We start from the raw sequence: 11,786 nt of genomic DNA on the forward strand, positions 1-11,786 counted from the left end.
AGCCATGTGTTTGATATTGTTATCCGAAACATCATATTTTATGACGCAATAAAGATGATATGCTTCTCGAAATATTCACGCAATAATAATGTGCTGGCTTAGTTCTATCTCTCTCTGGGGTATTTTCCTTTACTACATGGTGTTTGATTTCCTCTTTTATTTATTAATGGGGTTGTGGTTGTTCTCTTTTAACGGTAGTATTTTTGTTTTCTTAGTTTTAGCTTTTTTTTAAAAAACTGTTTATATCTTTTATGTTTTTTTTTTTTGTAAATAAAAGTTTAAGTGAGGTTAGACACCGGTATCCCACTAAGGTCAGGGAAGACCCCCCAACCTCTTTGAGGATTTCTGAGAGGGATTACATATCACCCACCAACAAAGTCCTCACATCGGCCAGCGGGGTTTGAACCCACGCCCTTGAGGGGTATGGACCAAACCCTTAGCCAACTGTGCCCACCTTTGTTGGCATCTTTTATGTTATTTTTGGGTTAGAAGGTAAAGAGATTAATTATAGGTTTATTGTTGTAAAATAATTTATGAATAAATTGAGTTTCGAATATAAATTTTATAACTGTCTATATTGATGATGCAATTATCTCCTTTCATAACCATCGCACTAATAGATCAGTGTTAACTTGCTCATTTATGATTGGTATCTATACATATTGTTTCTTTTGTAACATGATGCTCTCCCATCTTTCTCCCTTGGTTTGATAATACTTATCCTATTTTCTTCATCTTATGAGATATTTGATTTCCTAATTTTGATTTCTCAGTTTATTTCCATGTTTTAGTCTTATAAAACGGTAAAGCTGTCATATAAGTGGAATAACTGTGAAGAATAATATATGTCATGAGTTTCCATGATGAAAATAACTGTGAAGAATAGTTTAGGAATTAGTAAAAAAAAACTATAGATCATAATTAATTAAATGAGTTTTAGATTTCACCCAAAAAATATATATATAGTTTTGGATAAACATTGCATTTATTTTTTCCAATAGATTCTTGTTTTTATTGAATTGTAAATGATGCCACTAGACTTTTATTCAAATTTTAGTTTATAGTAATTAAGAGAAAGAGAGAGAGAGATGACAAGCCTCTCAAATAACGAGAGGTTAATTCCAAAATTAGTATTATTTTATATGTTTTGAAAATATGTTAATGAATCTTGATTGGGAAACAAGAATAGTATTATATTATATGATTAAAGAACAAAACTAATATTGAATTTTTATATATAACTAAATCAATATTGCTTTTAATAATTTAAAAATTGAATATTTACTTGTATTATATCAACAAAATAAAAAAAATTCAAGTTATTCAAAAGTTGTTAACCTATTGTGATGTCTCGGTTAAATTTAAAGTTACTATTTGAGGAGTATGAAGAGACTCAATTCCGAAATTGAATTACTGGACATTCCGATTGGTATTTAAAAAAAAAAACTTAGCTTTTAGTTATTAGCTACATTTTCCTTAGTCTCATGTTGATCCGATTTTATCAAATTCAATGAATCGGACAAAATTTTCGGTCTCATTTTGATAGTTTTTGTATCAAATTCAATGAAGGGGACAATTTTTTTAAAATTTCAGTTGTCTTCCAACTATGAATAATACTATGCCGAATGGTTGATTTTGAGTGAGTGGACTGTATTACAAAGGGGTACGGCAATAACATTGTTAAAAGCTTCTAAGTTCTATCAACTAGCAACTAGCAACCACCGAACACACCGAAAGGGAAGCGGCACACGATAAAGCTTCTATCCTTTTTCATTCTGAATAAGTTATTTTAATTTGTCGTGTTGATTGTTGAACACAAAAAATAATGAATAATATTAGTGTACATTACTACACTTTACATTTGTATAATAATATAATTAAATTATAAATAGATAAAAAAATAAATTATAGTCAAATAATATAACTTATATAATATGAAATATCGTGTCTATGTTTTGTGATATTATTTCAAAATACTCGTCAAGATTAAAAATAAAAAATGAGTCGTGAAAATAGTGTACGTACATAATTATTTAAAATAATAATAATAATAAAGGGTTCGGTGTTTTTGTGATATAGCATTTAGTCTAACTGGATCTCTCAATTGGCATGCTTAATCATTAAAATGAGACAAGATTTATCTTTTTAAACTTTGTTTTTTACTATATCTAAATAAAAAATAAAAAAATCCTCCACTTCTGTAAGTCAATGTTCTAACTTCGAACAAGTAATCATCAAAACGTTGGATCGGGTCTTCCTTTTTTCTAAGCTGATTAGCTCTCAATACACTAGAATTCAATGTCCTTAAATTCAACATAATTCTTATTAGTGTAAATTTTCTTGAGCGAATATTAAGATGATTCATTAATTTTTAACTATTGTTATAAATGATTACCAATAAATGAAGCAGGTAAAAATTAATATGCATTTCCATCTGATAAACAACCAATGTAAAGTTAAAAATTACCCATAAGCAAATAATTTCTTACCGAACCAACACAGATCCAATCCAACTGAGAAAAATGATGATAAAGAGAGAATAGTGTAAAATGGCAAACAAGCAAAGAAAAAGAAAAACCACAGTGCTGAAGTACGACAGCACAAACTAGAAATCACGCGAGAATGATGATCCAAAGCAAGCAGGACAGATCAGAGTGACGTGTACATCCTACCCATCGTTGAACTTTCTAGGATCTGAGAAAGAAAAAAAAACGAAAACAACGCGCCGACTCTATTCGAATCCCTAGAAAAAAACCGGTAGGTCCGGACCGACATACACGGCGGCACCCCAGTCCAAAACCAGTGTCGTAAGCAATGACTAAACCACCCCATGTGGGTTCTCGACACGCGCGCACTACACTTTCACTCTCGACACGTGTCAACACACGTCACCACTTTTAAGCACCAAACCCTAGCCTTTCTCTCTCCACTCACCCTCCCTGCATGCCTATAAAATATCATCACTCCCTTATGTTTTAAGTTTCAACGCCGCCGCTCCAGTTGCTCTAAGCGAGTTCCGGTTCTCAGTTACTGCAACATTTATTTTCCACTGAAAAGGAGGAAAAATAAAAAATAAAATAATTAATGGCAACCGAGCTTCAATTGCCACCTGGATTCAGATTCCACCCAACTGACGAGGAGCTCGTGATGCATTACCTCTGCCGGAAATGCGCGTCGCAGCAAATCGCCGTTCCGATCATCGCCGAAGTTGACCTTTACAAGTACGATCCATGGGACCTTCCAGGTAAATAACTAACTCGATATTATTTCATTTTAGAAAAAAAATATTATTATTTTTTTTATTTTTGATAATAATTTGAGTTGTGCGTTCTGTTATTATTGTTATTTGTTACACAGGAATGGCCTTGTATGGAGAGAAGGAGTGGTACTTCTTTTCACCGCGGGACCGGAAATACCCGAACGGTTCGAGGCCGAACCGGGCGGCTGGAACCGGTTACTGGAAGGCAACCGGAGCGGATAAACCGATTGGTCATCCTAAACCGGTTGGAATCAAGAAAGCTTTAGTGTTCTACGCAGGGAAAGCGCCCAAAGGAGTGAAAACAAACTGGATCATGCACGAGTATCGTCTGGCCGACGTGGATCGCTCCGTTCGTAAAAAGAACAGTTTAAGGGTATAAGTTTTTCCATCTTCAACATCAGGCTATAATTAATAATGGATATTTTATTCCATGATACTTAATTTATCACACAAAATGACCATTCCACCCCTGAAGTAGACTTGATCATGACATATGGGTCCCGCCACGTGCAAGTGCATGAAGCCTCGTTTCAAGTGAACGGTTCTAACTTGTTTTCAACCTCACAAGCATGTGGTTGAGGTTTTCTTTTGGGCTCAGATCAAATCCATGATGATAACAAATAATAATGACAATAATAAATTAATATTTTGTATTCACAGAAATTATTCCTAGTTACATCTCTTACCTTTTCGATGGTTCTGATTCTGCAGCTGGATGATTGGGTGCTTTGTCGCATTTACAACAAGAAAGGCACCGTTGAGAAACAACCGAGTAGTATCTGCAAAACCGAATCCTCAGGAATGGAGGATAAGAAGCCGGAGATTCTAACGAGTGGCGGAGCTCTTTTACCGCCGCCGCCTCCTGCGGCGGCGGTGACGGATTACATATACTTCGACGCCTCCGACTCGATTCCGAAGCTGCACACGGCGGATTCAAGCTGCTCGGAACACGTGGTTTCGCCGGAGTTCGCGAGTGAGGTGCAGAGCGAGCCAAAGTGGAACGAGTGGGACCAGAAGAAGAACCTCGAGTTTCCCTATAATTACGTGGATGCCACTCTAAACTGTGGGAGCTTCGGGTCCCAATTCCAGAGCGGTAATCAGATGTCGCCGCTGCAGGATATCTTCATGTACCTCTCCAAGCCCTTCTGAAACAGGCACGCTCATTTTTTGCAGTGGCTGCATTGCACGGTAGCACGAGACTGGAAGGTCCATGACTGTGCCTGTGCCGGTGCATCATCGAATTTGAGTCTCTACTAAGTTAATAAAGTATTAACCCATCATTAAAATGCTAATTAAAAAAATTAATGGTGTGTTAGTAATTTATCAATTTAGTGTACTCAAATTTGATACATTGTTTATATAAGGATCACATATTTAGATAGGGCAAGAAAAATGATAGAAAAGAATAGAATTGAAACGGTTGATGGACGTGTTCATCCATAATCGTGCACCGTCGGATTTGATGTGCGGTGCATGTTGGACTAGTCTCTTTAAGATTAGCTCGTGTACAGCTTGTAGGAATGTAAATTAGCTTGCATCAATAGTGAATATATGTAACTAGCACGTGTGACATGTGGCTATGTTATGGAAGGTGCATCAATTTGTTATTTATAATAGATGTATAATTTTTAATTAATAGCAGTGGCTAATTATTATTATTTTTCAGAATATGAAAGATATGGTGGTCGTTTTCTACCCTTTGATTGTTATCTTTTTTGAAATTTTCCTTTCAAATTAGTGGTTTTAAAAATTAAATTACTTAAATCTGCCTATAATGAATTATGTTTTTGGTCTGATTACTTCTTATTGCATTGTCAAGTTTGACTTCAGTTGAATCATGAAGTTAAACTATCAATTCAATTGGTTAAAACAACTTAATCATGATTTACAAATTTTGACATGGTTTGATCTCTTATTTGGTTTTGAAAATAATGATTTGGAACTTCCAATATTTGTAGAAGATGAATGTTTCATATTTAATTAATAAGAGTGATGGAATATTACCGAAAAAAAAATGAAGGATATGGTTGTAAAAGAAAATTCAAGATCCTTGTTAAATTCATGGTCTGCACTCTATTCTGTTTACTTCTCTGTTCTATCTATCTCTACTATGTAAAATGAAATTAAAATCCTCCCCGTATAGACGATCAAGTTTGTCATGTGTAAATAAAAAAACTGATTCTAAATTTGAATATTAGATAAGTCAATTATTTAAGGTCATATTGTAATTAATGAATATATTTTTGTGAATTCCGTAACCTCAACATAGATCATTTACATAACCTTGCTATAGTCTTCAATATTAATTAGTTAAATATATGTATAATGACTGATTTAATCACATCCATAATTCAAGCTTATATAATTTGTGATCAGCAACTTAGAAAGATTAGCTTGAAAATTCTTACATAGAAAGATATAGTAAGACAGCACAAGTTAACAGTGAAGAATCATGACTTCATGCCCGGGCTTAGGAATTTCTGTATGAAACAATATCACAGCTCACTATAACTTGAATCTTGTAACTACAAATTTTGATCCCAATCAATGAAAAATTAAACTAAAACATCAAAGCTTTATAGCAGTGACTCTATGATCCTCGCCTACTTTGGGGCCTAACTCATAATCATTTTTATTTCTTCTGGCCTTAGACTACTCTCATTGTTCTTTTCTCTTTTGGGATATAGGAAGTGGCTGGCTTGGCCCATAAGAATGTCTTCTCCTCAACAGTCAACACCATGCATATCCCATGTCAACTTGGGACAGAGATTGGAGGCCCATGAATGTACCAATGCAGACGAATGAGTTATTATTAGAGATTCTTAGATAAACATCATGTATCTAATTTGAGTCTACCAAGTTAAAATATATCATTAGAATAATATTACACAAAATATTTATTTGATAATAATTAACAATTATGTGTCAGTAATTTATTAATTCTGTATATTTAAAGTTGATACACTGTTTATATAAGGATCGCTCGTCACTATTATTCATTAATTTAGATAAGACAAGAAAATTCTAGCAGAGTAAAAAAGCATAGAATAACCGAAACTAGTGATCTGATCTATGCGTTCATTCAGAAGTGTTTGGACTTTCTAATTAATATTTACAGGATATGCTCGATTTCTAATTAATACGAGTGGCTTTTAAAATATTTCTTTGCTTCGTTGGATCTGACTCAAAATAAATAAATATATATGCACAAAACACCAACGTTTGGGATCTCCACAATACTAATAATCTACGAGATGAGTTATCTCGTACGCTATAATAATATTACACTCAATCTTCATTTTTGATTTTCGTCTATAAAAAATGAATGAAATTATTCTCAGTAATTAATTATTAATTCTCAATAAATTATCACATATCAAAAATCAGTGGTTAAGATTAAATATAAAATTTATTATTCTTTATATCGATGTAAGAAGATCATGCCCCTATATATTTTAATTCGTTTGTAAAAGAAAGTATTTTTCTTTAAATGTGTACTGATTCTTCATTAACATTTTCAAGTAACTAAAGGAGTTAGGTGAATGTTTAATTTATTTTAGGAGAAACACTTTCTTATGTTGTTAGAGAAAGTATTTCTCATGTTATTTATACATCGATACGTGTGATTTGTTTTTTTTTTTTTTAATTTCTTAATGGTGAGACCTATCTTAAACACGTGTGTGTAGAAAAATTTCTTTTCTCTTGTGAAAGGAGAAAAACAAACCCGACAAACTAAATACATAAAATTAATAGTATACCATTACGTGATAGGCGAGAGACTAATATCTAATGGTATTTATTCCAAACCAATATATTGAGCCCATCATCTTAATGTCATTGGTTTCACATTCTCATATGAATAACTAGGGGTGTGCAAAAAAACTGGTTCACTTGTCCTGCCCTTGATCTGACCTTGACCCGACTCATAAATACCCATATTTTTTGAACTGGTTTAAATACTGACCCACTTTTATTTGGGTCAGTTTTAGACCTGACTCGTTTTAATATTGACCCACTGACCCAAAACTTAACCCATACCCATTATGTGAAAAAAAAAAATTATGAAAAATATTTTCATAAAAATTTTCGCAAAAAATTTTGACGAAAAATATTTTCCTCAAAATTCGTGACTAAAAACATATCGGTAAAAAAATTTGTCGGTATATTTTTTTTGTCAAATTTTTTTACGGAATCTAAATTTCGTCAAAATATTTCACAAAAAAATATATTCATAAAATCTTTCGACGAAACACATTTTCATCGAAATTCTTTGACGGAAAAAAATTTCATCAAAATTCTTTACAGATTTCAAATTTCAGCAAAAGTTTTCGACGGAAACATTTTCGTTAAACTTTTTGACAAAAAAAGTTTTCGTCGAAATTTTTAGCGAAACACATTTCTATCAAAAAATTTCGACTAAATATTTTCGTCAAGTTTTTTGATAAAGAATATATCCATCAAAATTTTCAACGGAACACATTTATGTAAAAAAACTTCGTAAAATTTTTTGACAAAAATATTTCGATAAGAAATTTTGACAAAAAAAATATTTTGTCTAAATTCTTTAGAAAATCTAAATTTCGTCGAAAGTTTCAAATGAAACATTTTCCTCAAAACAATTTCCATCAAAAAAATTCGACGGCAAAAAATTTCATTAAAATTCTTTTCAGATTTCAAATTTTGGCGAAAATTTTTTACGAAAATATTTTCGTCATCAAAAAATTTTGACGGTAAAAAATTTTAACGGCAAAAATTTTTATCAAAATTCTTTACAGATTTCAAATTTTGGCGAAAGTTTTCGACGGAAACATTTTCGTCATCAAAAAATTTTGACGGCAAAAATATCGACGACAAAAAATTTCATTAAAATTCTTTACAGATTTCAAATTTTGGCGAAAGTTTTCGACGTAAATATTTTCGTCATCAAAAAATATTGACGGCAAAAAATTTCATCAAAATTCTTTACAGATTTCAAAGTTTGGCGAAAGTTTTCGACGGAAACATTTTTGTGATAAAAAAATTTTGACGAAAAAAATTCGACGGCAAAAAAATTCATCAAAATTCTTTACAGATTTCAAATTTTGGCGAAAGTTTTCGACGAAAAAATTTTAGTTAAATTTTTTGACAAAAAAAAATTTTCGTCGAAATTTTTAGCGAAACACATTTCTATCGAAAATTTTGAACTAAATATTTTCGTCAAATTTTTTGATAAAAAATTTGCATCAAAATTTTCAACGAAACACATTTCTATAAAAAAATTCCGTAAATTTTTTTGACAAAAAAAATATTCTGTCAAAATTCTTTAGAGAATCTAAGTTTCGTCGAAAGTTTCAAATGAAACATTTCCCTCGAAATAATTTCCGTCAAAATTTTCGTCAGAACACATTCTCATCGAAATTTTGAACGAAAAACATTCCGTCAAATTTTTTGACAAATTTTTTTTTTCGTTTAAAACATTTGATGGAAGAAATCATTTTCGTCAAAACTGTTGACGGAAACTAAATTTCAATAGAAAATTTTTTTTGTAAAAATTTCGACGAAAAAATAATTTTGTGACGAAATTTTCGTCTTTTGCATCGTAAAAATTTCGACAAAATTTTGTGAGAAAACCAAGTCAAAAACGGGTCAGGTCATATTTGACCAAGTTCAGAAACTAAGTGAGACCCACTTCAGAAACCAAGTCGGGTCAGCTCCAAACTGGTTCTGAACTAGTTCAACAAAATCCAATCCAAGTCAGACCTGACTTGGATCAAATTAAAGCGGGTCGGGTCAAAATACCTGACCTATAAAAACCAAGTTGAGTCGAGTCGGACAAAAACCTGACCCGACCTGACCCATGCACAGCCCTATGAATAACCATTGATAATTATCCCACCAAATCATTGAATCAACCACATATCTTTCCGAAGATATTCCACGATCATAGTAACCGATGATCCCTAATACGATTGTAATTATAGTGTTTTTTCGCTCATGCACATATCTTTTTATTTTTTATACATACTCATGCACATATCTAATCTGTTTACATTCTTCATCCTAGTTTCGTATTGACTCGAGTATCGGGGTTTTACTGCACTTTCACCATAGCTTAATTTGTCAATATAACATCATCGTCAACCACCATATGAAAAGTATTAGAGGAACTGATTCATATTGTTCAGGTAATTGAAAAATATTATTTTCAATACACATGAATCTCGAGATCAACTCTACACCGCTTGTTTTTTTCTTTTTCTTTTTTTCTCGAACCAATATCTGTTATTATAAAAGAGTGCATTAAAAAAATTATATAGTTGGAAAAACTATGACATACCTGGATCCCCTCTCTCCATCGGTACACAGCCGAATCAAATGGATTTTTTTTCTTTCCCCAAAAGACCAAATAGTTAAAAAAATCATAAAGATTAAATTAATGGGATTTTAGATGTAAAATATATATGCTGACGGATTTGCTGATTTGGTTCTTCTTTGACAAGGGATTCAGATTGATCATCTATATATATTATTATAAAGGAAAATATAAGTATAATGCTACGAATATAAATCTTGTTCAGTCACTCCCTTGATTATAATTATGTATTTCGAAAAGTATATAATTATAATATTAAAAAAAATTCATTTTTCAGACACTTTTCAGAATTTATCAACCGACATAAAAAGAAAAAAATAATTTTAATATTATAGTATATTTCTTGAAATATATATTTATAAAAGGATGAGAAGACAAATCTTACCTCCTATAACATGACATTCCATGTACCTATTATAAAACATGCATTCCTTTACAATAAAAAGAGTCAAGTTAGCGTTTACCAAAAAGAAAAAGAGTCAAGTTAGCCACATGCATGGTAGATTCTCATGGATCTATTGAAACAGACCTTCTCTTAAAATAAAAAAACACATCATGGTTACTGTGTATTCTCCGAGTTCTTAGTCTAACGATATGTCCATATGTCCTTTTCTCCACAACAATCCAAATTCAATGAATTTCGTCCCACCCCTACTGTCCTTATAATATTAACCACATATCAGACACAACGACCGCATCTGTGTACAGAGGTCATGTACCATCATGAATTGTTTGTCTCCCACATTGGTATTTTGTAGGGTTCACCCATTACTTCACCAAATAATGTCCTACTTTTAGATCCAGTTACACTAATAAAAGATAAAATTATTTCATTGTTAAACCCTAGATTTCTCTGTGTTCCTGAAGCGTTTATCTAGTAGTAACCAATACAATAGTATTCTATGCAAAGAAATATATAGTAATTAATATTTTATATAAAAAGATTATTAATTAACACTCTATGCAAAATATTAAATATTGTGTATGGTAAATAATATATTCAATATTCTAAGCTAACAGTTATGTATTAGCATCTGACTAATTTTACATGTACCGCAACCAATTAATTTAATAGAAAAACATAAAAAATAAAAAAAAACGGCATTTTGCTCTCTAGTACTCTTCTTGCTTCAGTCAGAAAAAAATGTGTACGGAAAACATCTCATAAACTTGGAACGAAATTGTGACTGAAATGTTATTTCATGAGCCTATTTTCCGAACAAAACTTTAATACATCGTGAGTACTTATAAGTGGGTATTTCTTTTTTTCAAATGTGGAAAATTATACTCCTTTCTTTCATTTATATTTTTGTCTATGTCCCAAAAAAAATAATCACATTTAGAAAAATAGAGTATATAATTGGGTACTCCCACTACACTAAAGTTTTGTTTCTATTTTCGGTGCTACGGCTACTCCTTTACTAAAAGGAAAAAAAATAGAATTTAAGTGTAGATTTGATAATTAGTAAATAAATTATTTTTTTATCATATTTAAATATGATAAAACGTTGGAATACTCAGTGTCTCATACTGAGTAACATTATTGGAATTTTTTTCGTTGCAGATCTGTGTTTGAACCCACACATGTAGGAGTGTGTAAAATAACTAAAAAACTGAATCGAACCACGAACCAAACTGAACCGTTCTTAAAATAACCAGTTTTTAAAAATCAGTTCATGAACCGAACCGATTTTTAAAAAACCAGTTTATGAACCGAACTGAACCGCCCTTAAAGTAACCAGTTTTTAAAAACCAGTTCATGAACCGAACCGATTTTTAAAGAACCAGTTCATGAACCGAATCGGTTTTTAGAACCAGTTTTTGTCATTTTTATGTTAAACTTTCTTCACAAGAAATTATCCTTGTCATCTTAGGAGAATAACCTTACCACTAGATCATCTTGAGAAGCTCTAAGTAGTGAGATTTCCTCTCCTTTTGCCTTCGATAACTATTCATAGTTGTAGTAAGGATGGGGTTGTTTTGATGGTTTAAAGAATAGGAAGTGATTTCTAGGTGATTTAGAAGTCATTAGAGGTAAGAAAATTTGAATGGTTGGAACTTTGGATTTTAACTTAGGTTTTTCCTGAAACTTTGATGGATTTTTGGATGCTTGTATGACCATGTTTTGATGTGTTTTGTTATTGGAAATTGTTCCTTGATCCATTTGGAGTTGAA

At 31.7% G+C, this 11,786-nt stretch overlaps 1 protein-coding gene across 3 annotated transcripts; it reads left to right on the forward strand.

Moving 5' to 3' along the window:
• The first annotated feature begins 3,003 nt into the window (after positions 1-3,003).
• LOC133288252 (NAC domain-containing protein 2-like) lies at positions 3,004-6,127 on the forward strand. Of its 3 annotated transcripts, none has more exons than XM_061485969.1 (4): positions 3,004-3,244; positions 3,358-3,632; positions 3,971-4,386; positions 5,947-6,127. In XM_061485969.1, the coding sequence occupies exons 1-4, from the start codon at positions 3,085-3,087 to the stop codon at positions 6,062-6,064; spliced, it is 969 nt and encodes a 322-aa protein (XP_061341953.1). In that variant the 5' UTR covers positions 3,004-3,084; the 3' UTR covers positions 6,065-6,127. The 3 variants fall into 3 exon arrangements, with proteins under 3 accessions (XP_061341953.1, XP_061341955.1, XP_061341954.1); XM_061485971.1 differs by having other exon boundaries at positions 3,971-4,413; positions 5,947-6,067; XM_061485970.1 differs by lacking the exon at positions 5,947-6,127 and having other exon boundaries at positions 3,971-4,892.
• Positions 6,128-11,786: the final 5,659 nt, after the last annotated feature.

The sequence above is a fragment of the Gastrolobium bilobum genome, unplaced genomic scaffold (genome assembly GCF_033153095.1).
Source record: "Gastrolobium bilobum isolate Gb01-03AN ecotype WA unplaced genomic scaffold, APGP_CSIRO_Gbil_v1 utg776, whole genome shotgun sequence".
In the NCBI taxonomy this organism is placed as follows: Eukaryota; Viridiplantae; Streptophyta; class Magnoliopsida; order Fabales; family Fabaceae; genus Gastrolobium; species Gastrolobium bilobum.

What these genes read in the sequence shown, in the direction of transcription:
- LOC133288252 (XM_061485969.1), top strand. Translation starts at nt 3,085, where the DNA reads ATGGCAACCGAGCTTCAATTGCCACCTGGATTCAGATTCCACCCAACT. An exon ending in CGATCCATGGGACCTTCCAG is followed by an intron (nt 3,245 to 3,357) that starts GTAAATAACTAA and finishes TTTGTTACACAG; the next exon opens with GAATGGCCTTGTATGGAGAG. An exon ending in GTAAAAAGAACAGTTTAAGG is followed by an intron (nt 3,633 to 3,970) that starts GTATAAGTTTTT and finishes CTGATTCTGCAG; the next exon opens with CTGGATGATTGGGTGCTTTG.